Raw genomic sequence first — 26868 nt, forward strand, 5'->3', positions numbered from 1 at the left:
CTGGTGCTCTTCCAAGTGTGGTGTTTGAACTTCGGCATCAGAATCACATAAAAGTGTTTGCTTAAATGCAGATTACCAGTCTCTACTAAGAACTATGAGATCAGAAATTCTGGGTGGGACCTGGAAATCTGCATTTTAACTGCCTTCCTCACATTCTTCTGAAGCTCACTAATGTTTAAGAAGCATTACTTAATCACTTTTTTGTTTTTCTGGGAGGCTGTTGAGTTGATGTTTGCAAATGAGCCTCAGATTCAGATCTGGTTAAGCTCCAGTGGTCCGTTTATCCTGGCCAAATGGGACAGGACCCCCATAGAGATGAATTTTTCACCGCCAAGGGAAGGGTCCGGATCCCCAACACTTCAAACGTTCTGCTGCAACCAGAGACAAAATGTCAGAATATAGGCCTGTGTGGGACCAGATCAGGATTCCCAGGAAGCCACAGCTGGAATTGTATATGATGGGGAGTGGGTGTGGACTGACGGGCGGCTTTGCCAAAGTTGCACCCTTTAGAACAGAATTAGGACATGGAGAAAAGAGAAGTGAACCACCGCAAGGAGACAGGCTGGTAGCTGGTAGCAACCACATAGTTATAAATATAATGCAGCTGAATCCTCTTTAAAACATGATTTCATTGCAGGCACATAGGCATGCATGCACATGAATTCTGCTGAACGTAGATCTTTTTAAAGCACACAGATAATATCACATTTCTACTTCTCTCTGATCTGTTCTTCCAGGAGGAATCTATGAGGTGTGACTTTAAAACAGATACCATGTTTCTTACCTAAGTTTTGTTCCTCTTTCCTTCCCTTGTGCTACCTTTTCAGTTTGTTAATGTTCCCCATCCCCCATATCTTCAAAACCACCTGCAATGAATTATAATTTTTTTACAAAAATCTAAATTAAAGTGATAAACTAAAATAAACAAACAAACAAACAAATACTGGAGACTCTAGGCACCCTGTACTGGAAACTGGAAACATTTTCAATCTGGAAGCCATTTCATATTGAGAATAAATTGTTTCATTAAGAAAATGCTTTAAAGAAAGGAAATGCAAATATAAAGCACATGATGCCAAAGAATTTTAAAAAGCTCTACTGCCAAGAACAGTGGTAAGTATATAATAAGTAAAAGATTGGGAGCATGTACTGAAAATTTCACATACTTGAAGCAGATTTAACCCAAGAGCGTGCTGTCTCAGGCTTCAAATCAAACTGCGGTGGTGCAGTGGGGGCAGAATTCCATGATGTCTGCTTGCCCCGTGCTGAGGCCAGACCCCACCAATGGTAGGCGGCTCCCACCTGAGCTAGCTCTCTATGCTTTCCCCACAGAGGTCTACCCAAGGATAATGTGCAGACAAAAAGAGCAGAACATCAAACTATATTTAGGGCATGGTCTCAAATGTGGAAAATGTATTTAAAAGAGATGATGGAAGCAACAAAAGAGTAATAATGGTTATCTCAGGTAGGATAGTCATTCATTTATATTTTCTTCTTTAGATTTTCTACATGCTCTAATAGTTCTACAATGAAGAAAGAGTTGCTTGGACAAAAGATACAGCTGTGCCACAATTTACTCAGTCTCTAGGACATCCCTGGAGGAAGGAGAGAGTCACCAGGAAGGTGTGACGGGTGTTTTATCAGGCCTGTATCTTTAGCCAGATACAAAGCCCCCAAATGTACACCTGCACTCATTCTGTCTCAATCATGAGCTGTTAATCAAGTTAATTATGAGCAGTTGAAGCCCTGGGAGCCCTTAGTGACTGACAGTTAATCCTATAATTTCTCTGTGAGTTACAGAGCCAAAGATGAAGTAAGGCTGCTTCTCTTTTAGAAGCCCTATCTCCAGTTTCTGCTTTTGTTTTTGTTTCAGTGTTAGCCTCCTTAGGAAACCAGCACAGCATCAACATTCCCCCAGATTAGCAGCAGAGCAGATTCCAGTGATCAAGCAGCATCCTTTAGCCCAAAGGGGGAATGATGAAGGGGGCCTGTCTTTCTGTATTTTATCCAGGCTTTGGATTCTAGGTCTTGGCGATTAAGCCAGAAGATTGCTTCTCAGCCCTAAGCATTCTCCTAGAGGCCTTCTCCCCTGGCACGGGTCAAAGACAGAGCCCAAGAGAGGGAAGTGAGCCAGAATAAGTATGTCATCCAATGACCTCACCCCCAGAAAACAGGCAGGTAAGGCAGCTGGAACAACAGAGTCAGAACACTGAACGGCACGAAGGGAAGCAGCTCTAGCAACGGAAGGGTCATTTGCGGGCCCTGGAAAGCTAGTGTTAAAGAACAGAAGCCTTGACCTTTGTGTTGGAGTTGGGGGGTGAGGCTCTCTCTTGAATCGTTAATTCTGTACTCCTACCCGATTCTGAGTGGGTGCCCTATACACAGAGATGATCAATATGTATTTCTGTCTAATGAATTACAACCTGTTCCAGGGCCTTCTTCCCTTTTCCTCATCTTCTCTTCTCTCTTGAATTCATTCATTTATTTATTCCATACACATTCACTGAGCACCTACTGTATTTTAGATACTATGCTGTCTAGAAATTCAAGATGAGTAGGAATTCAAATGAGTCATAGCCTCTTCTGTCAAAGAGCTTACAGTTGAGTTGTAGCCGTGTGTGTGTGTGTGTGTGTGTGTGTGTGTGTGTGTGTGTGTGTGTTGGGGTGGGGGAGAGACAGACACATGGCCTTTAAATGTGATAGTGTGACAGGGCCCATATTAGGACATGTTCTAGGTATGGTTTGGGAACAAAGGGAGAGGGGTCAGTTACCTGTCTGGAGTGCTGGTCAGAGATGTCTTCATGAAAAGGTGACCCCTGAGCTAAGTCTTAAACATGATCTGGGCAGAATTTCTAAAAGCAGAAATGGAGCAGGAGGTAGTGCAGATGCATAAGCAGTGGGCCGAGATGAGAGTGGGGCCAGCTGCCAGGAATATGAGTCAGCAATGAGGCTGGAAAAGTTGGCTGAGGTCGGACCAAGGTGATCCAGGCTATCAGGTCTGGACTGAACTCTGCAGGCATTGGACCACCCATAAGGATATCTAAGCAGAAGAACAAGATCAGACCTGTATGTCAGCCAAGTTATTGTGGCCACAGGATGTAGGATGTATTGGTGGAAAGAGAGACAACAGGCAGAGGCCTCTTCCATGGGAGAGCTCATCACAAGAGCCCAAGAAGGAACAAGTACCAGAACTAAGCTATAGCGTGGCAGGAATGAGAAGCAAATAGTATGTAAGAGAGACATTACAGGGAGACACAAGAAGTAGAATCCACGTGACCTGACAACAGGTTGCGTGTGTATAGACTGAGCAAGCCAAGGAATCACCAGACTTCAGGGTGAGTTACTCAAGAATGTGGTGTGCATTCAGGCAATATCTAGAGATGATGGGGAACTTGGAAATTCCCCTTTTTTGCTTTGGCAAAGCACCGTGTAATAAACATCCTTGAGCACCTATAATGAACAACTTGGAATACTTATATTAAAGAAGCAGGGGTCTCACAGAGGTCAGAGCCGCTCATGGGCTGTGTGGCCTGGGGAAGGCACTTTACCACTCTGAGCCTCAATTTCTCACTCTGCAAAATGGGGATGATCATTGAATCTATTTCATAGGGTTGTTATGAAGAGGAGAGACGAGATTACGCTGTGCAGTGTTTAGCAGGGAGTCTGACACGGTAGCTTTCAATGAATGTTAGCTATTATTACTATTATTATTAGCACGGGTTGGAGGATGCACGTTAACCGTACTGTCAGGGCCTTAATTTAAACTAGCATCAGGACAAAAATAGCATGAGGAAAAACATTTTCCTAAAATGCTGTTTCTTTTGGGGTGGTTTCATAATGCTCAGCTGAAAATCACACCTCATACTTAATATTTAAAAAAAAAAAAAAGTAGAAGCCATCCAAATTTCCAATGGCTTCTCACCCCTTTAGACTGAAATCGAAAATCCTCACAGTGACCTTATAAGCCCTGCATGATTTGGCCCAAGCTCCCTCTGCAATATCCTCTCTGCTCTCCCCCTTGCTCACTTCACTCCAACCACAGACTTACTTTGCTATTCCTTAAACACCCCTGACGTGTGCCCACCTTGGAGTTTTTGCACTTTCTACTCCCTTGGTCTGGAACGCTCTTTGCCTGACATCTTCATGGTTTGCTTCCTCACTTCCAGTGTTTGCTTAAATTTCATTTCTTCAAATAGAGGCTCTTCTGACCGCCCTAAAATTGTCCCCTCCATCCGTCCCTATTCCCTTATCCTGTATTATCTTTCTTCATTGGACTTATTGTCCAATAAGATGTTCAGACGTCTTATTATATACATAGTTGTTTCTTTCTTTATTGTCTGCCTTCCTCATTATTAGGTTTGTTCTGTTCAACTTATTATCGTGCCTGAAATAGAGCCTAGCACTCAGCAGACTCTTAATATTTGTTAAATGAATGAAGCACTTCCTCTCAGCAACTCTTCTCTTAGTTTCCGTGGTTTTCTCCCTGCTTCCTCAGACATTCCTTCTTCCTTACCTTTCCTGGGTTTTCTTTTTCTAACTGACTTCTAAATGTTGGTGTTCCTCAGGACTCCATCCTGGATCCGTTTTTCCTCTCTTCACTCTCAGCCTAAGCAGTCGCATCTATTTCCATGAATTTAAGTACCAGCTTTATGTGGCTTACTTCCAAATTCTATCTCTAGCCCAGAGCTCCAGACTTAGCCGATTGCCTGCTTGACATCTCCACTTGACTGTATAAATAGGCATTTCAAAAGTAACATGTCCATAACTGGATTCTTGATCCCTCCGGCCCCAACAAAAACCTGCCCCCCTCTAGAATTTCTGAATAGGAAGATCAATGTGGTTGGAAAAAGAGAAAAACTGTTCTGTTTACATAGGACTTTACTTAAGTAAAACTGGAAAAAAAATCAATTGTATCAAAGAAGGAGAGGAGGAGGTAATAGAATTATGAGGAGCGTTGGACCCTCTTTGGCACTAGCACAGTCCTCGCTATTTTACAAAAAGACACCACTTGCCACTGGGTTACCCGAGTCGAAACCCTAGGATTCCTCCCTTTCTCTTACTTCTGCAGCCAATCCATCAGCTAGTTCTGTTTTTCCACAAAGTACAATTGAAACCGTCCTCACCTCTCCATGTCTGCTCCATGTCTCTGTTCTAGGTCATCATCATCTCACGTGGACTCCTGAAGAAGCCTCCTAACTCATCTCCTCGTGACCATTCTTGCTGATTTGAACCTGTTCTCCGAGTAGCATCAAGAGACTGTAAACTGTAAACTATATAATGACACTTTAAAAAACTGTAAACTATATAATGTAAACTGTAAACTATATAACTATATAGTTTCTTAAACTGTAAACTATATAATGACACTTTAAAAAAATCCCTTAAATGACCACCCACGTCCTTAGAGTAATACTTGCACCCCTGACACTGGCCATGCCCACATCTCTGCTGGTCACTCTATCCTCAGCATGCACCACTCTCCACCTGACTGGATACACTTCAGCAACACCAACCAGTCTTCCATCTGTTCTGAGGATTCAACAAATTCTTTATTGCGTGAGGCCTTTTCATGTGCTGTTCCCTCTGTCTGGAATGCTCTTCTTTCAGCTCTTCGCATGACTAGCTCCGTACCTTTGCATCCTTTCTCATTTTAAGTGGCACCTCCTCGGAGAGGTTTGCCTCCGATCACCTATTTAAACATTTAACAGTTAAATCCAAATATTCTTTTGAATTTTTAAAATAAGATAAAGCGATCTTGGCCAAGATGGAGTAACAGGAAATGAATTTATCCAGCAGCCTGAAGCAACTAAAAAACTGGTTAAAATATATGAAACAATGTTTTCAGATACTGGACATCAGGAAGCAGAGATGAGTAATCCTTGAAAGAACAGAAACAGGGTTAGCCCTGTGATTGCCCCAGGTTGTTGCCTAGAGAGAGGATCCAGAATGCAGCATCAAGAGGGGTAACCTAGGCAGAGTCCTGTGGTCTCCCTGGGTTAAGGAGATGGTGTTGGGTGTCTGGTAGGCCAGGGTGGCTAGAGTTCACAGGGCAGAGTACCAGACAGAGAGAGCAGCACGAAGAAAAAGCTCTGGAAATCTGCTGAGGATCTCCCTTGGAGCTCCAGCTGAATACTGATCAGTGCATGTGTGGGAGGAAACTATACAGTGCCAGGGAAAGAACAACGTGAAAGGATTAGAAGGAACAATCCTTGAAATTCACACAGGGCTAGAAATAGTCTGTGTTTCCATTAGCCAAAGTGGGAAAACCTCTAAATTCATGGGTTGTCAGGAAGAGTACTCAGAAGGGTGTTATATCAGCAGAGGAGAAAATTAGTCCTAAAGGTTGCTCTGATTCCGAATAACAAAGCAAACCTTTGTTTAATAATAAAAGCAAACCTCAAAAGAAGGAAAAACTAGACTAAAATTGTTTCCAAATAACATAACACAAAGCACAAGAATATTTATAAGAATACAAAAATATGCAGCATTCAACAGGGTAAAATTTACAACTGTCATCCAACCAAGCATTGCCAAGCTTACAGAGAAGCAGGACAAAATACAACCCATAATAAGGAGAAAAATCAACCAATAGAAACAGACCCAGAAATGACAGATGATGAAATGAGTAGGCAAAGACATTTAGTACTTATTATAACTATATTCCTTATTATAACTACATTCCATGTTAAAGGCAGAGGACAGATAGACCATGTTAAGTAGAAATATAGAAGATATAAAAAAGATTTAAATCAAATTCTGAAGATGAAAACTAAATGATTTGATACAAAAAATACACTAGATGGGATTAGTAACAAATTAGACACTACAGATGAAAAGATTAGTAAACATGAAGAAATAGCAGTAGAAAATGCAAAATAAAATGCAAAGAACAAATACTGAAGGGAAAAAAATGAAAAGAATATTAGTGAACTATGGGGCAACTTTAAGCAGCCTAAGGGGGGTAGTGAGGAAACTTTTGGGGGTGGATATGTTCATTATCTTGATGGTGGTGATGGTTTCACAGCCGTACACATATGTTAAAGCTCATCAAGTTGTGTGCTTTAGATATACGTATTTAACTTACTGTACTTCCATCATGTCTCAACATTGGTATAAAAAAGCAGTCTGGAACTAAAATCCCAGATAATTACATGGGAGATGGCAATGGGGTGGTGGAGCAGTGGGTTGGGATACTAAGTGAGGGGAAGCAATAGCTTTCTAAGCTTCTTGTCTATTTGGGAAGAATAGGTCTATTTGTCTAATAGGTAATGGGTACCTATTAACTGTATAAGTTGTTATAAAAATATGTTTTAAAACAAGTGTCTTAAAAAAATAAAATAAAACAAGTGTCTTAAAAATATGGGTAGCTACTGAATGAAGCAAAATAGAATGCATAACTTGAAACCAATGTAAGAGAAAGTAGAGCAAAAAATAACTGATCAATTCAACTAAAGCAGAAAAAGGAAAAATAAGAAAACTAGAAAGATAGTAAACAGAAATTGAAAATACTTGAAGTTTTTTATTCAAGAAACTATAAAAAGAACCACAAACTAGCCTGAAGTAATAGAAAGAGGGACTCTGTAAACTTAAAAGCAGAAATAAAAAGAAATAGGAAAACTGTAAAGTTCATCAATAAAACCCAAAGTTGTTTTTTTTAAGATCAATAAAATAAACTTTGGCAAGTATTAAGAGGAAAAAGACAAGGTATAAATAACATTAGGAATTATGTATATTTTAAATTACAAGCAAATATTTTATGCCAATAAATTTTGTTTTTTAAATCAACTTCATTGAAGTATAATTTACACACAATAAAATGCACACCTTTTAAATGTATTGAGGAGTTTTGACAACTATATGCCACCTGTAATGACTACCACCACAACCAAGGTATTTCTGACAACCCAGGAGTTCTCTTGTCAGTTCTCAGTCAATCCCCTTTGTCTACCTCTTGGCCCTAGGTAACTGCTGATCTGATTTCTAAATGATAGTTTTGCCTTTTCTTGAGTTTTGTATAAGTGGAATCATACAGTATCTATCCTTTTATGTATGCCTTTTTTCATTCAACAAAATTATCTTGAAATTCATCCATGTTGAATATCAATAGTTCATTGCATTTCATTCCTGAATAGCAGTCTACTATGGATATACCACAATTTTTAAATCAGTTCATCTCTTATTGAAACACTTGGGTTGTCCAGTTTGGGGCTCTTATAAATAGAGCTGCTATGAAATTCATTTCCAGGGGGATATATTTTTTCATTTCTCCTAAATGAGTGGAAGTTCTTGGTCCTATGATAAATGTATGTGTAACTTTGTAAGAAACTGCCACTGTATGAAAATTCTAGTTGTGTCACATTCTTGCCAACATTTTACAGCAATATAAATGAAAACCTAAATGAAATAGACAATTTTATAAAAAGTAATGAATTACCAAAATTGGTTGAAGGAAAAGTAGGGAACCTGAAAAGACTAATAACCATGCAAAGTATTGAAATGGTAATCAAAGGTCAACCCCACCCTCCAAAGATATACTATGATCAAAGAGTTTTACTAGTGAAGTTCTACCAAAGTGTCCAGGAATAGATAATTCCATCTGTTGTTCAAAGTGAACAGAGAAAAAGATAGCAGTTCATTTTATGAGGCTATTACAACGTTGATACCAACATTTTGTAAGGATATCATGAAAAAAATCTGTAATTTAATATCACTTCAATCAAGGAAGCAAAAATCCCACATTAAGTATGCTTTAAAAAATAAGCAATGCCAAACATGATCAATAAGAGGTTATAGTAGTAGGAATGGTAGGATGCTTTAACTTTAGAAAAATCTAGCAATATCATTTATTGAGCTAACCAATTAAAGGATAAAACCATATGGTCATCTGAAAAGATGCACAAAAAGCATTTAATAAAATTTCAACTCCTGTTCTTGATTTTAAAACATATACATACAACACGTATACACATACTCAATAAACTGAACACAGATAGGAATTTCTGCGGGAAGCACATATTACTAGAAAATCCAAGAAAATCGACTGGCACTATTTGAACCAATTTGAGAGCTCAGCAGGGTGACTAAATACACAAGATTAACACTAAAATCAGTACCTTCTCTACACACCAGCGTTAACTAATTAGAAAATATAATGGAAAAAAGAAATACATATAATAGTTCCAAATATATTCTAGGAATAAAACAACCAAAAAATAAATAAAGAAACCAGACCTTTATGAGGAAATCTATAAAACTTTATTCAAAGACATTATTTAAAATCTCAGCCTCTTACTGTATGTTTCCTTCCAAACACTTAAGAAAAACTGCGTTTTTAAAAACCATGTTCTTTGAAACACTAATGCCATTTAAGAATGGGGAAAACCCAAATCAAATCATACTGGTGGTTTTCATCATCTTACCCGCCTCCCTCATCCTTAGATTGTAAACTTCTTGAGGGAAAAGATCGTTAGTCGTGTTCCTCACTCTGTCCCCCCACCCAATACCTTTCACAATTCTCAGCACAGATTTGGCCCCTTACAGTTCTAAAACATCGAAGAATCTGAAGCACTTGCTGGTCCTCTTTCTCTCTACCTATTTTGATGGATGTTACGCAATAATATACCGAAATTGCTCCAAGCCTTCCAGGTGATAAGACCTCCGCCAACGACTCATGCCAGACAATCAGAATACTCCTCACCTGTGACCTCTCCCCGCCCCCACCCGCCCCCAAGGCCGCAAGAGGGGTAATCTTACAGTCTCGGGCTGTTTTTCTCCTGGTGAGGCCAATGCGCCTGCGCACCGTGCCCTGATTGGCTGAGAGCTGCGGACCTGCGCGCGCAGGCCTCCACCTCGGTTACTAAAGAGCGTGAGCTGGACGAGGGCGAGTGAGGGTGGCACTGTCTCTGGCCCGCTTTGAGGCCTGTACCACGCCCGCCATGCCTAACCGCAGGGCCAGTCGCAATTCCTACTATTTCTTCGTGCAGGAGAAGATCCCCGAACTACGGCGGAGAGGCCTGCCCGTGGCTCACGTCGCTGACGCCATCCCCTACTGTTCCGCTGACTGGGCGGTAAGGCTGGAGGCCAGTGAGCCCAGGGTCGGGCGGTTGAGCAAATAGGAGGGAAACAAGACTCGAGGAGGCCAGTGACCCCTGGGCCCCTCCTGGAGGGGGAGGGACACCCCCACCCCCACCCTTCCGCGGCTCAGGGCAACCGACGCCGCTTCCGCCTCCCTGTAATGTGCAGGCATCTACAGGCTGGGCCCTGGGCAGTAGGCCCTCACTGCTGCTGCTTGTCTCCCCCTTCTATCTCCTCAAGCTCCTGAGGGAGGAGGAAAAGAAGAAATATGCAGAAATGGCTCGAGAGTGGAGAGCCGCCCAGGGGAAGAACTCTGGGCCTTCGGAGAAGCAGGTAAAATTAGCCAGAGAAGAGCAGTCACCTGCCTTGCACGTAGGCATGCTCAGTAAATGCTGGATGAGTGAATGTCAATGGTAGATGACTGGGTGATTTGGGTGAATGCAAAGAAGAGTTTTTCATTTTTTTCCTCATGTAAGAGAATGCCTGCTAAAAAAAAATGGCAGGCTCCGGTACTAGGGCACACCTGGGTATCATTTGATGGTGAAGGCCAGGGAAAATCCCATTAGAAAACCTGCACCCAGTAGACCGTGATTAGCAAAGGGAGCGTTGATATTTAGAGTTTGTACTAGGTGACCTCTAAGGGTCTCTTTCAACTCCTTTATGATTTAAGAACCCTTTTTCAAATGTTTGAAAGTAGTTTGGTCCCCTCTCTCCTTTTTTTTTCCTTTCTTTGCGGTATGCGGGCCTCTCACTGCTGTGGCCTCTCCCGTTGCGGAGCACAGGCTCCGGACGCGCAAGCTGAGCGGCTATGGCTCACGGGCCCAGCCGCTCCGCGGCCTGTGGGAATCTTCCCGGACCGGGGCACGAACCCGTGTCCCCTGCATCGGCAGGTGGACTCTCAACCACTGCGCCACCAGGGAAGACCCCCCTCTCTCTTTTTGAATGACACCTGGAACAAGGCCAGTTCCTGTGTTTAAAGTATGGAAATAACAAGATTTATGGATGTTTGTGAACGTTTGTGTCTTACAGGTAAGAGTTGTATAAAGTTTATTTGGGTTAATTTGTGTGTAGCAGGATGTTAAAGCACTAAATAAAATTTGGTGCTGATTCATATCAAGAAAAGGCAAGGTAATTGTGGAATTTCCCCCTCCCTCTGTGTTCTTCCCATTCTTACATAGCAAAAATTCTATTCTTATTATAAACTGTTAATATTGGATTGAAATTCGAGAGTTTTTTGCTTGTTTTAGGTTTGAGAGATTTTTATTTTATGGCTTTATGTTTGAGTAGACGCTCTAATCAGTTGAATTTGTACTTGTAAACCATAATTTTTTTTTTTCTTCTCACTACAGTGTCTTAAGACATCTCCCCTCAAAATGAAAGCCATGTTGTATGTTTACGTCATTGAGACTTGGAGTCAGCACAATCTGGTTTTTACTTTGAGTGAAGAACAAATAATATTAGAGTACTTTGGGAAATGTTTTTTTTTTTTTAAATTATTTATTTTTGGGCTGCATTAGGTCTTTGTTGCTGTGCGCGGGCTTTCTCTAGTTGCAGTGAGCGGGGCCTACTCTTTGTTGTGGTGCGCAGGCTTCCCATTGCGGTGGCTTCTCTTGTTTCGGAGCACGGGCTCTAGGCACGCGGGCTGCAGTAGTTGTGGCTCGTGGGCTCTAGTTGTGACGCACGGGCTTAGTTGCTCCGCGGCATGTGGGGTCTCCCCGGACTAGGGCTCGAACCCGTGTCCCCCTGCATTGGCAGGTGGATTCTTAACCACCAGGGAAGTCCTGGGAAATGATATTTTTTTGGCCACTGGACAGGCATGTATTGTGTGACCCAGTAGGATTAGTTTAGATGATCAGTAGTGGGCAAATGGCTTTCAGCAGTAATTGGAGTGGTTATTTACCACTCAGCCTTTTGATACAAAATATTTATAGATTTTTGCCATTGTCTGCCTTTGGGTGTTGGTTTTGTTGACGATTATTTATTTATATACTCATTGGGTTTGTTGGCATGGAGAGGTTACCAAAGTAATCTGTGGGTTGTTTTGCAGTTATTTTACTAAATTTAAATATATGGTATAAAGTGCCCAGCGGGAGTTTAAGTATGTGGTCAATGATTACCTTTTTCTTTAGAAACCTGTTTCCACCCCACTGAGGAGGCCAGGCATGCTTGTACCAAAGCAGAATGTTTCACCCCTGGATATGTCAGGCTTGTCTCTAAAAAGTGATCAAGGTAGAGTAATCCTAAAATGTTTGCTTAGATAAATTTGGGTGCTTAAAATACTATGATATATTGATCAGTAAACGTGTGTTCTGTTTATTTTGATTCTGCCTTTCAAAGTAATTGACTACAGGTGTTTGAACACGATGGCACTAAAGTTGTAAAAGATCGGGTAATGTGCTTTCGTTGAAGTAACACTGGAGTTCTTTTTTTTTTTTTTTTGCAAAAATCTGGTCTCGTTTTCTACCACTTCATATGTTATTAAACATACTTTTGGATTTAAGTGTTTATAGCTAGACACTTACATACACTTGTTATAAAAGTAAAGATAAATTGAGCTAGCCTAGATAAAAACATAGCTAATCAGAGTCCTTCCTATTCCTTCTGGCTGTTTTTTATTAAATATGTTCTTTGTTAAAAATTTAATCTTCAGCAGTCTTAAGTGTGGCCAATCCTGGTAAATAATACCTCCTTACATTCTCACATTTCTTTCTTTCTTTAGAGAAGCTGTAAGTGGTCTTGTGTATATTGGTAAAAAGTAAAGAGTGAACTAAATTGTCCATAGTTTATATCAGTTTTTCTACACTGATTGTACTTGGTTTTATTTACCTAGGCCTTATATTTCTTGAGTATGGGTCACAGCTTTTCTTAAGTCATTCCTGAGATTCAGGGCTTATGTACAGCTAAATTACGTAGAGCTGGCTGCAAGTTTGAATAATTTTGTTACTTCATGCAAAGAGTGGTTACTACTTTAATCCTTGATAAGTGTAATTATAAAAATTGATTAATTTACCTGGTATAGCTGGTTTATTTTCTCTTTTCCAACTCATTTAGGGATATAGGAACACAAGGAGAAAGGTTCTAAAACTTTTGGTTTTGTCAAAGGGGTAAATGCGAAATGCTCATCTTTTCGTGTTGTCTTTTTTATTTTTTTTAAGCTGTCCTTGGAGGCATTTTTTATTTTTTGAACATTTTTAGCCATGGCGAGCTACCTCCTCACTGTGAACAGCGCTTCCTCCCTTGTGAAATAGGCTGTGTTAAATATTCTCTCCAAGAAGGTATTATGGCAGATTTCCACAGCTTTATAAATCCTGGTAAGTGGCCAGTTAGAGTAGATGCTAGATCTTTAAAAGTTGTTTTTTATATTGACCTTATTTGATAATAGTATTTTTATTAAAAGCAGTTGTGTAGGTAAGTTCTTAAAATGTAACACAGGACTTCATAATAATTGGATGAAAAACTTTAGAACTAAGTGTTGACACAGAGTTTTTGGTTTAGTCTTTTAACCTCAAGTAAGCATTAGAGTTGGGTGGATAGAATGCTTGAAGAATGTGTAGACTGCTATTTGCTTATTTGCAGTCTTACATCTTAGAATTTCCTGAAAGCTTCTTATACCTTGGCTCTTTTCTTTACCCCATCCTTCACCTCCACAGTCACTAGTTTTTAACTTGCTATTGCCTTATAACCTTGAGCAAAGTACTTATCCTTTCTGAACCTATTAGCTCTATAAATTGGGGATAATGCCTATTGGAGGCCTGTTCTAAGGAATACATGAGAAGGTATGGAAATAGCGTAGTATTTAATAGGCTCTCGGGTATTCTCATTATTTTTTCTTCCTACTACTCCACCCCATCAAAAGCAATTAGTAATGAAGACATAGGATTTGATTCAATTCCCAAGTTGGTAAAGAGTAGTTAAGGGAGTACTATACCTTTAAAGGTAAGTGGGAGGGATGTGTAGGGGGAAGAGTAAAGGAGAAGAGGTTGGGAAAAGAAGAATTTCATCTTCAGTTTTATCAATTGCTTTAAAATTCATTAGGACAGTCCAGTACTTTTCCTTGTTTTGAGATAACAAGAAAAATTTTCCTACTTAACACTTAGGAGAGTTGCTGCTTAGGACACGTCAAAAAACTACTTTTTTCTGTACGGGTGTAAAACATTAAAAAATAGAATTTGGAGACTTTTTTCCTCCAAGAAATACGTAAATACCTTGCTATATCAAGGGCCTCATGAATCCCTGTGGCCTCTTCGTGGACCCCTGGCTAAGATTCCTTTAGCACAAATTTTCTTTACCTAGTATTTCTTTCTCTGTGAGGAATAACTTGCTTTTTAAAGTAGCTTAGACAATATACCAAGATTCTTTGATAGTCATAATAGCTTTGGTTAGGAAAAAAGTCCCCTAGGAGGGTTTAATCTTCTGTAATTTCACATAGCAGTAACAAGTACCTATGTTATGATTTGGTTATCCTGTGGAATATTACTGTAGCACAACCGGAGAGCTTCCAGATTTCTGCTTCTCTCAATAAAATATTTTGTATTACAGGTGAAATTCCACGAGGATTTCGGTTTCATTGTCAGGCTGCAAGTAAGTATAAAGTAATGGGGTAGAATATAGGCATTGAATACGTGTGTACCTGGTTAAGATGCTGCTTTAAACAGACACATAAAACATTGATTGGGGGGAAGAATAACCTAAATTATTGTTGGAGAATCTTCATAGAAGTGGTAGATGGTGTATGTAATCCTCAAAAACTTTAAAATTATATAGAATGAAAGGAGAATATCCTTTTCCCTTTATGGAGATTGTGTTTTTATTTTCTTCTTTTTTTCTGCTTATATCGTTTGGCTTGAAGATCAGCGGCTTTTACCCACCAGGTGCATAGGTAGGTCTTTTAACAGGTATCAGGTTACCTAGGTTTAGGGCCATTCACAGGAATATCCATTCAAAATTAAGGGATAAAAAGTTGATACTGGGCCTCCCTGGTGGCGCAGTGGTTGAGGGTCTGCCTGCCGATGCAGGGGACATGGGTTCGTGCCCCGGTCCGGGAGGATCCCACATGCCGCGGAGCGGCTGGGCCTGTGAGCCGTGGCCGCTGAGCCTGCGCGTCCGGAGCCTGTGCTCCGCAGCAGGAGAGGCCACAACAGTGAGAGGCCCGAGTACCGCAAAAAAAAAAAAAAAAAAAAAAAAAAAAGTTGATACTTCAAAAATAACAGAATGTTATACAGCAAAACAGCTATGAATTAATTTTTCAGATGAGGAAAATGGGTTTCTATTTTAGTATTTTGCAACCAAAGGATGTGACTGTATATCTAAGCTCTTGTACTCTTTTCTAGAAACTAGATTTTAACCAGTTTCTTATTTGATTCAAATGAAAATCATGATAATAGGTTTGCTTTTTAAGTTTTATTCAAAATGTCAGTTTTTTTCTTAAAAATGTAGGCAATTAGCCAGTAGAAGTGTTTGAAATTAGAAATAAGTTTTTCAAATCTGTCATAACAAGCAGCTGTTTTGTAATACTTATAATATTGTTCTTTATAAGTGAAGAGAATATTTTAGACTCATTTTTGGTTATGTCCTTTGAGTTTTTTCCAGTCTTAGTGAAAAATATGTCCTAGTCCTTTTTTTGTTTGCCTGGGATCAGGGCTGTAGGCCTTGGAACAAGGAGTTTAAGGCAGTTTTTTTAAGTAAGTTTGTAGCTTTGAATGAAAAAAATTATAGAATAAAAATTCTGTTGTAACTTTGAGGTGTGAACCTAGCTAATCTCAAGTGTTACATTGTCTGAGGTTATTTGACAAAATAGGTAGTGGTAAAACCAAAAATAGAAACTTAGCTGGTGAATTAATTTCACATTTTTACTTAAGTTCTTTTTCTGGTTTGCTTATCTGATGAGTGCATTGGAATCCCTATGTGCCAGACACTCATTTGTGAGAATGTCCCTTTACTGTTTATTTTGTTTCTGATTAAATTTTTAAAAAAATTATTTTTAAAGGCTTATTTTTACAGTCTTTCCAAATTAACTGATTAACAGAAAGTGTGGTTCTTTTTTTTTCTAACATTTTTATTGGGGTATAATTGCTTTACAATGGTGTGTTAGTTTCTGCTTTATAATAAAGTGAATCAGCTATACATATACATATATCCCCATATCTCCTCCCTCTTGTGTCTCCCTCCCTCCCTCCCTATCCCACCCCTCTAGGTGGTCACAAAGCACTGAGCTGATCTCCCTGTGCTATCTGGCTGCTTCCCACTAGCTATCTGTTTTACATTTGGTAGTGTATATATGTCCATGCCACTGTCTCACTTCATCCCAGCTTACCCTTCCTCCTCCCCGTGTCCTCAAGTCCATTCTCTACATCTGCATCTTTATTCCTGTCCTGCTAGGTCCTTCAGAACCGTTTTTTTTTTTTTAGATTCCATATATATGTGTTAGCACATGGTATTTGTTTTTCTGTTTCTGACTTACTTCACTCTGTATGACAGACTCTAGGTCCATCCACCTCACTACAAATAATTTCATTTCTTTTTATGGCTGAGTAATATTCCATTGTATATATGTGGCACATCTTCTTTATCCATTCATCTGTCAGTGGACACTTAGGTTGCTTCCATGTCCTGGATATTGTAAATAGAGCTCCAATGAACATTGTGGTACATGACTTTTTGAATTATGGTTTTCTAAGGGTATATGCCCAGTAGTGGCATTGCTGGGTCGTATGGTAGTTCCATTTTTAGTTTTTTTAAGGAACCTCCATACTGTTCTCCACAGTGGCTGTATCAATTTACATTCCCACCAGCAGTGCAAGAGGGTTCCCTTTTCTCCACACCCTCTCCAGCATTTACTGTTTGTAGATTTTTTGATGATGGCCATTCTGACTGGTGTGAGGTGATACGTCATTGTAGTTTTGATTTGCATTTCTCTAATGGTTAGTGATGTTGACAATCCTCCCATTTACCATTGGAACAAAAAGAATAAAATACCTAGGAATAAACCTACCTAAGAAGACAAAAGACCTGTATAGAAAGGTCTTATAGAAAACTGTAAGACACTGATGAAAGAAATTAAGGATGATACAAACAGATGGAGAGATATACCATGTTCTTGGATTGGAAAAATCAACGTTGTGAAAATGACTATACTACCCAAAGCAATCTACAGATCCAGTGCAATCCCTATCAAACTACCAATGGCATTTTTCACACAACTAGAACAAAAAATTTCACAATTCGTAGAGAAAGTGTGGTTCTTAGAAACAAACCTATTAAGGACTCTAGGAATGTTTTCTTGAGTTTTTTTTCAGACTAATTAAAACTGAGCGCAATGTTTTTCATTCAGGAAACCTAAGATCCTTGGAGCTCACCAATTTAAGCGTGTCTTAAATTGCCAATTTGATAACCCTGAGAAATGTGCCAGTTAAATAAGACAAATGAGTGTATTAGAGTGACAGCTATGTCGACATAATAACTAAAAATGCCCAGGCTAGTGTAATCAAGCTGATATTTAGGAAAAGACCGTGTTTCATACAGTAACACACTGAAGCAGTTAAAATTTGATGTGGTTACAATTTGATTAGAAGTTAAGGAATGTGCATGTAGATGTTTCAAATGCTCCTGTGCTATCTGGCCTTTTAAGAAGTAGTTACAAGTGAAATCAAGTGAAGGCTTCGTGGGCATTATGGTTTAGCACATAATATTGAAGAATTTCAAGATTGGAAGAGATTTTGATAGACTCCCCCCCCAACCCGTATGTTCCTCTGAAGGGGAGTGCAGGTTCTGTATGTGTGTGTTGGAGTGGGGAGGAGGTAGGAGGTTTGGGCCCATCTCATTCTCCCACACTTCCCCAGAGCAGCTCTGCTTCTGTCTATTTCACTAATTAATGGTTTTTGAGAGAGAAGCTCTGCTTTAAAAGGAGCAAAGCCTTAGAAACTGCTTTTAGCTTCCTGTACAAAAGGTCTGTCAGCTTTTAAAATGAAGCTTCATACACAAAAACATCATAACATTCACTTAAGGTGGAAAGAATATTAATGATCAGCAGTGCACCTGCTATCAATCAGCTGAAGAAATAGCACATTGCTGTTATCATTGAAGACCCCTATATTTTTCCCTGATTTCATCCTCCCTCTTAAGAGAACCACTGTTGTGAATTTTGTGTTAGTTCCTTTGTTTTATGAATAATTTTATGATAAATACATATTTAAATGGTGTATTTAATTCTGCTTGAACTTTGATTTAACATATTGTGTATATTTCTTGTATTTTTTTTTAACTCAGCAATGTCTTTTCCCCATTTCTCCATTGGATTGTTTTTCATCTTTTTTTGGTTTATGGAAGTTTATAATATGTTTTTATTGATTGTTTTAATTGTGTGCAGATACCTGTTTGCAGTTTGTGCCTTGCATTTTTTTACTCTCTTTATGGTGTATTTTAATGAACAGAAGTTTTTATTTTTAGTTCAGTAAATGTATCTTTTCCATCATGGTTGTGGGGTTTTTTGGTCTTATTTAAGATTTCCCTTCTACTTGAAGGCCATGAAGATATATTTATTCTCTTCTATAGTTCCAAGTTCTTATTCACCTGGAATTGACTTATGTATGATGTGAGGAAAAGATTCAGTTCCGTTTTTTTCACATGTGGATAATCAGTTGTCTCAGTGTATTTTATTGAATAATCAATTTTTCCCCATATGTAGTGCCACCTGTATCATATCACGTTTCATTTTATGCATGAGTCTTTCTGATATCTTCTGTTCTATAGACCTGCTTGTTTTTTGGTGCCCATGTCATACGTTAAACACGATATTTTGATCGTATTTACTTGACTTTGTTCTTTTGGAATATTGTGGTTATTCTTGACTTTTTGCTTTTCCACATACAATTCAGAATCAGTTTATCATGCTTCACAAAAAGCTTGTTGAGATTTAGAATCTCAGGATTTGGAACCACAGGATTCTAATCTCAGGATTTGGGTTTTTTTTAAGGGAGTGTTTATGTATTTTTATATTTTTAAATTTTTAAATGTTATGCAGTTTTAAAGATTACTTTCCACTTACAGATACTACAGAATATTGGCTATAGTCTCCATGTTGTACAATACATTCTTGATCCTGTCTTACAGCCAGTACTTTGTAACTCCCACTCCCCCACTCCTATATTGCACCTCTCCCACTGGTAGCCACTGGTTAGTTCTTTATATGTGTGAGTTTGCTTCTTTTATGCTATATTCGCTAGTTTGTTTTTTTAGATCCACATATAAGCGATGTCATGCAGTATTGATCTCTCTCTGTCTGGCTTCTTCACTTAGCATAGTGCCCTCCAAGTCCATCCACGTTGCTGCACATGGCAGAATTGTGTTCTTTTCTGTGGCTGAGTAGTAGTCCTATGCATATATATATACCACAGCTGCTTCTTTAATTTTTATTTTATATTGGAATATAGTTGATTTACAACATTGTGTTAGTTTCAGGTATACAGAAAACTGATTTAGTTATACATATGTCTATTCTTCTTCAGATTCTTTTCCCATATAGGTTATTACAGAGTATTGAGTAGAGTTCCCTGTGCTATACAGTAGATCCTTGTTAATTATCAATTTTATGTATAGTAGCGTGTATATGTTAATCCCAAACTCCTAATTTATCCCTCCCCCCTCCACCTTTCCCCTTTGGTAACCATAAATTTGTTTTCTGAGTCTATGAATCTTTTTTAAGTAAGTTCATTTGTATCATTTTTCTTTTTTAGATTCAACATATAAGGAATATCATATGATATTTGTCTTTGGCTTACTTCACTGAATATAATATTCTCTGGGTCCATCCATGTTGCTGCAAATGGCATTATATTCTTTCTTATGGCTGAGTATCTCCATTGTATATGTGTACCACATCTTTATCCATTGCTCTTTTGATGGATATTTAGGTTGCTTCCTTGTCTTGGCTATTTGAAATAGTGCTGCAGTGAAAACTGGGGTGCATGTATCTTTTTGAAATATGGTTTTCTCTGGATATATGCCCAGGAGTGCAATTGCTAGATCATATGGCAGCTCTATTTTTAGTTTTTTAAGAAACCTCCATACTCTTCTCCATAATGGTTGTACCAGTTTACATTCCCAGCAAGAGTGTAGGAGGGTTCCCTTTTCTCCGCACCCTCTCCAGCATTTATTGTTTGTAAACTTTTTGATGATAGCCATTCTGACGAGTGTGAGGTAATAACTCACTGTAGTTTTGGTTTACATTTCTCTCATAATTAGTGATGTTGAGCATCTTTTCACGTGCTTTTTGGCCATCTGTATGTCTTCTTTGGAGAAATACATCTTTAGGCCTTCTATCCATTTTTTTTAACATCTTTATTGGGGTATAATTGCTTTACAATGGTGTGTTATTTTCTGCTTTATAACAAAGTGAATCAAGTTATACATATACATATGTTCCCATATCTCTTCCCTCTTACATCTCCCTCCCTCCCACCCTCCCTATCCCACCCCTCCAGGCTGTCACAAAACACTGAGCTGATCTCCCTGTGCTATGCGGCTGCTTCCCACTAGCTATCTACCTTACGTTTGGTAGTGTATATATGTCCATGCCTCTCTCTCGCTTTGTCCCAGCTCACTCTTCCCCCTCCCCATATCCTCAAGTCTGTTCTCTAGTAGGTCTGTGTCTTTACTCCTGTCTTACTCCTAGGTTCTTCATGACATTTTTTTTCTTAAAATCCATATATATGTGTTAGCGTATGGTATTTGTCTTTCTCTTTCTGACTTACTTCACTCTGTATGACAGACTCTAGGTCTATCCACCTCATTACAAACAGTTCAATTTCGTTTCTTTTTATGGCTGAGTAATATTCCATTGTATATATGTGCCACATCTTCTTTATCCATTCATCCGATGATGGGCACATAGGTTGTTTCCATCTCCGGGCTATTGTAAATAGAGCTGCAATGAACATTCTGGTACGTGACTCTTTTTGAATTATGGTTTTCTCAGGGTATATGCCCAGTAGTGGGATTACGGGGTCATATGGTAGTTCTTTTTGTATTTTTTTATGGAACCTCCATACTGTTCTCTGTAGTGGCTGTACCAATTCACATTCCCACCAGCAGTGCAAGAGGGTTCCCTTTTCTCCACACCCTCTCCAGGATTTGTTTCTAGGTTTTTTGAAGATGGCCATTCTGACTGGTGTGAGATGATATCTCATTGTAGTTTTGATTTGCATTTCTCTAATGATTAATGATGTTGAGCATTCTTTCATGTGTTTGTTGGCAGTCTGTATATCTTATTTGGAGAAATGTCTGTTTAGGTCTTCTGCCCATTTTTGGATTGGGTTGTGTTTTATTATTGAGCTGCATGAGCTGCTTGTAAATTTTGGAAATTAATCCTTTGTCAGTTGCTTCATTTGCAAATATTTTCTCCCACTCTGAGGGTTGTCTTTTGGTCTTGTTGATGGTTTCCTTTGCTGTGCAAAAGCTTTGAAGTTTCATTGGGTCCCATTTGTTTATTTTTGTTTTTATTTCCATTTCTCTAGGAGGTGGGGCAAAAAGGATCTTGCTGTGGTTCATGTCATAGAGTGTTCTGCCTATGTTTTCCTCTAAGAGTTTGATAGTTTCTGGCCTTACATCTAGGTCTTGAATCCATTGTGAGCTTATTTTTGTGTATGGTGTTAGGGAGTGATCTAATCTCAAACTTTTACACGTACCTGTCCAGTTTTCCCAGCACCACTTATTGAAGAGGCTGTCCTTTCTTCACTGTACATTCCTGCCTCCTTTATCAAAGATAAGGTGACCATATGTGGGTGGGTATATCTCTGGGCGGCTTTCTATCCTGTTCCATTGATCTACGTTTCTGTTTTTGTGCCAGTACCATACTCTCTTGATTACTGTAGCTTTGTAGTATAGTCTGAAGTCAGGGAGCCTGATTCCTCCAGCTCCGTTTTTCGTTCTCAAGATTGCTTTGGCTATTCAGGGTCTTTTGTGTTTCCATACAAATTGTGAAATTTTTTGTTCTAGTTCTGTGAAAAATGCTAGTGGTAGTTTGATAGAGATTGCATTGACTCTGTAGATTGCTTTGGGTACTAGAGTCATTTTCACAATGTTGATTGTTCCAATACAAGAACGTGGTATATCTCTCCATCTATTTGTATCATCTTTAATTTCTTTCATCAGTGTCTTATAATTTTCTGCATACAGGCCTTTTGTCTCCTTAGGTAGGTTTATTCCTAGATACTTTATTCTTTTTGTTGCAGTGGTAAATGGGAGTGTTTTCTTGATTTCACGTTCAGATTTTTCATCATTAGTGTCTGGGAATGCCAGAGATTTCTGTGCATTAATTTTGTGTCCTGCTACTTTACCAAATTCATTGATTAGCTCTAGTAGTTTTCTGGTAGCATCTTTAGGATTCTCTATGTATAGTATCATGTCATCTGCAAACAGTGACAGCTTTACTTTCTTCTTCTCCGATTTGGATTCCTTTTATTTCCTTTTCTTCTCTGATTGCTGTGGCTAAAACTTCCAAAACTATGTTGAATAAGAGTGGTGAGAGTGGGCAACCTTGTCTTGTTCCTGATCATAGTGGAAATGCTTTCCGTTTTTCACCATTGAGGACGATGTTGGCTGTGGATTTGTCATATATGGCCTTTAGAACGTTGAGGACAGTTCCCTCTATGCCTACTTTCTGCAGGGTTTTTATCATAAGTGGGTGTTGAATTTTGTCAAAAGCTTTCTCTGCATCTATTGAGATGATCATATGGTTTTTCTCCTTCAATTTGTTAATATGGTTTATCACATTAATTGTTTTGCGTATACTGAAGAATCCTTGCATTCCTGGATAAACCCCACTTGATCATGGTGTATGATCCTTTGAATGTGCTGTTGGATTCTGTTCGCTAGTATTTTGTTGAGGATTTTTGCATCTATGTTCATTAGTGATATTGGCTTGTAGTTTTCTTTCTTTGTGACATCCTTGTCTGGTTTTGGTATCAAGGTGATGGTGGCCTCATAGAATGAGTTTGGGAGTGTTCCTCCCTCTGCTATATTTTGGAAGAGTTTGAGCAGGATAGATGTTAGCTCTTCTCTAAATGTTTAATAGAATTCGCCTGTGAAGCCATCTGGTCCTGGGCTTTTGTTTGTTGGAAGATTTTTAATGACAGTTTCAATTTCAGTGCTTGTAATTGGTCTGTTCATATTTTCTGTTTCTTCCTGATTCAGTCTTGGCAAGTTGTGCATTTCTAAGAATTTATCCATTTCTTCCAGGTTGTCCATTTTATTGGCATAGACTTGCTTGTAGTAATCTCTCATGATCTTTTGTATTTCTGCAGTGTCAGTTGTTACTTCTCCTTTTTCATTTCTAATTCTATTGATTTGAGTCTTCTCCCTTTTCTTCTTGATGAGTCTGGCTAATGGTTTATCTATTTTGTTTATCTTCTCAAAGAGCCAGCTTTTAGTTTTCTTGATCTTTGCTATCGTTTCCTTCATTTCTTTTTCATTTATTTCTGATTTGATTTTCATGATTTCTGTCCTTCTGCTAACTTTGGGGTTGTTTTGTTCTTCTTTCTCTAATTGCTTTAGGTGCAAGTTTAGGTAGTTTATTCGAGATGTTTCCTTTTTCTTAAGGTGGGCTTGTATTGCTATAAACTTTCCTCTTAGAACTGCTTTTGCTGCATCCCATAGGTTTTGGGTCGTCGTGTCTCCATTGTCATTTGTTTCTAGGTATTTCTTTATTCCCTCTTTGATTTTTTCAGTGATCACTTTGTTATTAAGTAGTGTATTGTTTAGCCTCCATGTGTTTGTATTTTTTACAGATCTTTTCCTGTAATTGATATCTAGTCTCATAGCATTGTGGTCGGAAAAGGTACTTGATACAGTTTCAATTTTCTTAAATTTACCAAGGCATCATTTGTGACCCAAGATATGATCTATCCTGCAGAATGTTCCATGAGCACTTGAGAAAAATGTGTATTCTGTTGTTTTTGGATAGAATGTCCTATAAATATCCATTAAGTCCATCTTGTTTAATGTATCATTTAAAGCTTGTGTTTTCTTATTTATTTTCATTTTGAATGATCTGTCCATTGGTGAAAGTGGGGTGTTAAAGTCCCCTACTATGAATGTGTTACTGTCGATTTCCCCGTTTATGGCTGTTAGTATTTGCCTTATGTATTGAGGTGTTCCTTTGTTGGATGCATAAATATTTACAATTGTTATATCTTCTTATTGGATCGATCCCTTGATCATAATGTAGTGTCCTTCTTTGTCTCTTCTAATAGTCTTTATTTTAAAGTCTATTTTGTCTGATATGAGAATTGCTACTCCAGCTTTCTTTTGGTTTCCATTTGCATGAAATATCTTTTTCCATCCCCTTACTTTCAGTCTGTATGTGTCTCTAGGTCTGAAGTGGGTCTCTTGTAGACAGCAAATATATGGGTCTTGTTTTTGTATCCATTCAGCCAATCTGTGTCTTTTGTTGGGAGCATTTAGTCCATTTACATTTAAGGTAATTATCGATATGTGTGTTCCTATTCCCATTTTCTAAATTGTTTTGGGTTCGTTATTGTAGGTCTTTTCCTTCTCTTGTGTTTCTTGCCTAGAGAAGTTCCTTTAGCAGTTGTTGTAAAGCTGGTTTGGTGGTGCTGAACTCTCTCAGCTTTTGCTTGTCTGTAAAGGTTTTAATTTATCCATCAAATCTGAATGAGATCCTTGCTGGGTAGAGTAATCTTGGTTGCAGGTTTTTCTCCTTCATCACTTTCAATATGTCCTGCCAGTCCCTTCTGGCTTGCAGAGTTTCTGCTGAAAGATCAGCTGTTAACCTTATGGGGATTCCCTTGTGTGTTATTTGTTGTTTTCCCCTTGCTGCTTTTAATATGCTTTCTTTGTATTTAATTTTTGGTAGTTTGATTAATATGTGTCTTGGCGTATTTCTCCTTGGATTTATCCTGTATGGGACTCTCTGTGCTTCCTGGACTTGATTAATGATTTCCTTTCCCATATTAGGGAAGTTTTCAACTATAAGCTCTTCAAATATTTTCTCAGTCCCTTTCTCTTTCTCTTCTTCTGGAACCCCTATAATTCGAATGTTAGTGCGTTTAATGTTGTCCCAGAGGTCTCTGAGACTGTCCTCAGTTCTTTTTATTCTTTTTTCTTTATTCTGCTCTGTGGTAGTTATTTCCACTATTTTATCTTCCAGGTCACTTATCCGTTCTTCTGCCACAGTTATTCTGCTATTGATCCCATCTAGAGTATTTTTCATTTCATTTATTGTGGTGTTCATCGTTGTTTGTTTCATCTTTAGTTCTTCTAGGTCCTTGTTAAATGTTTCTTGCATTTTGTCTATTCTATTTCCAAGATTTTGGATCATCTTTCCTATCATTATTCTGAATTCTTTTTCAAGTAGACTGCCTATTTCCTCTTCATTTGTTAGGTCTGGGGTTTTTATCTTGCTCCTTCATCTGCTGTGTGTTTTTCTGTCTTCTCATTTTGTTTATCTTAGTGTGTTTGGGGTCTCCTTTTTGCAGGCTGCAGGTTCGTAGTTACCGTTGTTTTTCGTGTCTGTCCCCAGTGGCTAAGGTTGGTTCAGTGGGTTGTGTAGGCTTCCTGGTGGAAGGGACTAGTGCCTGTGTTCTGGTGGATGATGCTGGATCTTGTGTCTCTGGTGGGCAGGTCCACATCTGGTGGTGTGTTTTGGGGTGTCTGTGCACTTATGATTTTAGGCAGCCTTTCTGCTAATGGGTGGGGTTGTGTTCCTGTCTTGCTAGTTGTTTGGCATAGGATGTCCAGCACTGTAACTTGCAGGTCATTGAGTGAAGCTGGGTGCTGTCATTGAGATGGAGATCTCTGGGAGATTTTCGCCGTTTGATATTATGTTGAGCTGGGAGCTCTCTTGTTGACCAGTGTCCTGAAGTTGGCTCTCCCACCTCAGAGGCACAGCACTGACTCCTGGCTACAGCACTAAGAGCCTTTCATCCACACGGCAATTCTAATAGTAGCTTTTACTTTTTCACCACTTCCCAAAATTATAGTTCTCTTTTTCTGTTTAGCAGCTTTGGATGGTTCCTTCACCGATGGAGAAGTTATCCAGTGGTACTTTCGCACTGCCGTAGTCTCAAAGCTCTGTGTATGCTCTTTAGATGGTTAACACATTTACCCCAAGAGCAACGCTGCAAGCTTGGCAGGCCTGCCTCTGAGTTTGTATCCAGATACCAAATCTTGTTTACCCCAAGTTGTTGAATTTTTTCAGTTTTATCACATTGCATACTCTAGTTTGCTTCCTCTACTTAGCTTCCAAATGTTGGTTGTTGGGTTTTTACCCTCCAGGAGATTGCAATAGTCTCTTCTGGAGAAACTTCTGTGATCCTAAGCCCTTTTAAGTCAGGAACTGAGGGAGATTCTGAAACTCTTCTTGCTGTAGTCACCAGCACCAATAGACACTGGCATCTGCAAATCCTCTCCAAAGATGATTCATGGACAGCTTTATCTCTGCTAGTGTTGGAGGGTCTCCTGCAGAGGCAGGGGGTGGCTGTGGCTCACCATGGGGACAAGGACACTGGCAGCAGAAGTTCTGGGAAGTACTCCTTGGTGTGAGCCCTCCCAGAGTCTGCCATTAGCCCCACAAAACAGCACAGGTAGGCTCCAGTGTTCGGTTGCCTCAGGCCAAACAACCTATCCATTTTTTTTTTAACATCTTTATTGGAGTATAATTGCTTTACAATGGTGTGTTAGTTTCTGCTTTATAACAAAGTGAATCAGTTATACATATACATATGTTCCCATATCTCTTCCCACCCTCCCTCTCCCACCCCTCTAGGTGGTCACAAACCA

The 26868-nt window shown here is 39.1% G+C and overlaps 1 protein-coding gene across 3 annotated transcripts in view; it reads left to right on the forward strand.

Annotated features, from left to right (window-relative positions):
- Window positions 1–9935: 9935 nt before the first annotated feature.
- MAEL (maelstrom spermatogenic transposon silencer) overlaps window positions 9936–26868 on the forward strand; it is a gene marked incomplete at both ends in the record, with an annotated part of 51663 nt that continues 34730 nt past the window's right edge. The window contains 5 exons of one of the 3 annotated variants that reach the window (XM_082674097.1): window positions 9936–10079; window positions 10315–10407; window positions 12204–12303; window positions 13230–13385; window positions 14614–14655. In XM_082674097.1, the coding sequence (XP_082530223.1) occupies window positions 9936–10079; window positions 10315–10407; window positions 12204–12303; window positions 13230–13385; window positions 14614–14655 (535 nt within the window). The remainder of the gene's footprint in view (window positions 10080–10314; window positions 10408–12203; window positions 12304–13229; window positions 13386–14613; window positions 14656–26868) is intronic. The other 2 variants (XM_082674098.1, XM_082674099.1) reach the window with 2 other exon arrangements.

This window comes from Grampus griseus (assembly GCF_964374135.1).
Source record: "Grampus griseus genome assembly, chromosome: 1".
NCBI lineage: Eukaryota > Metazoa > Chordata > Mammalia > Artiodactyla > Delphinidae > Grampus > Grampus griseus.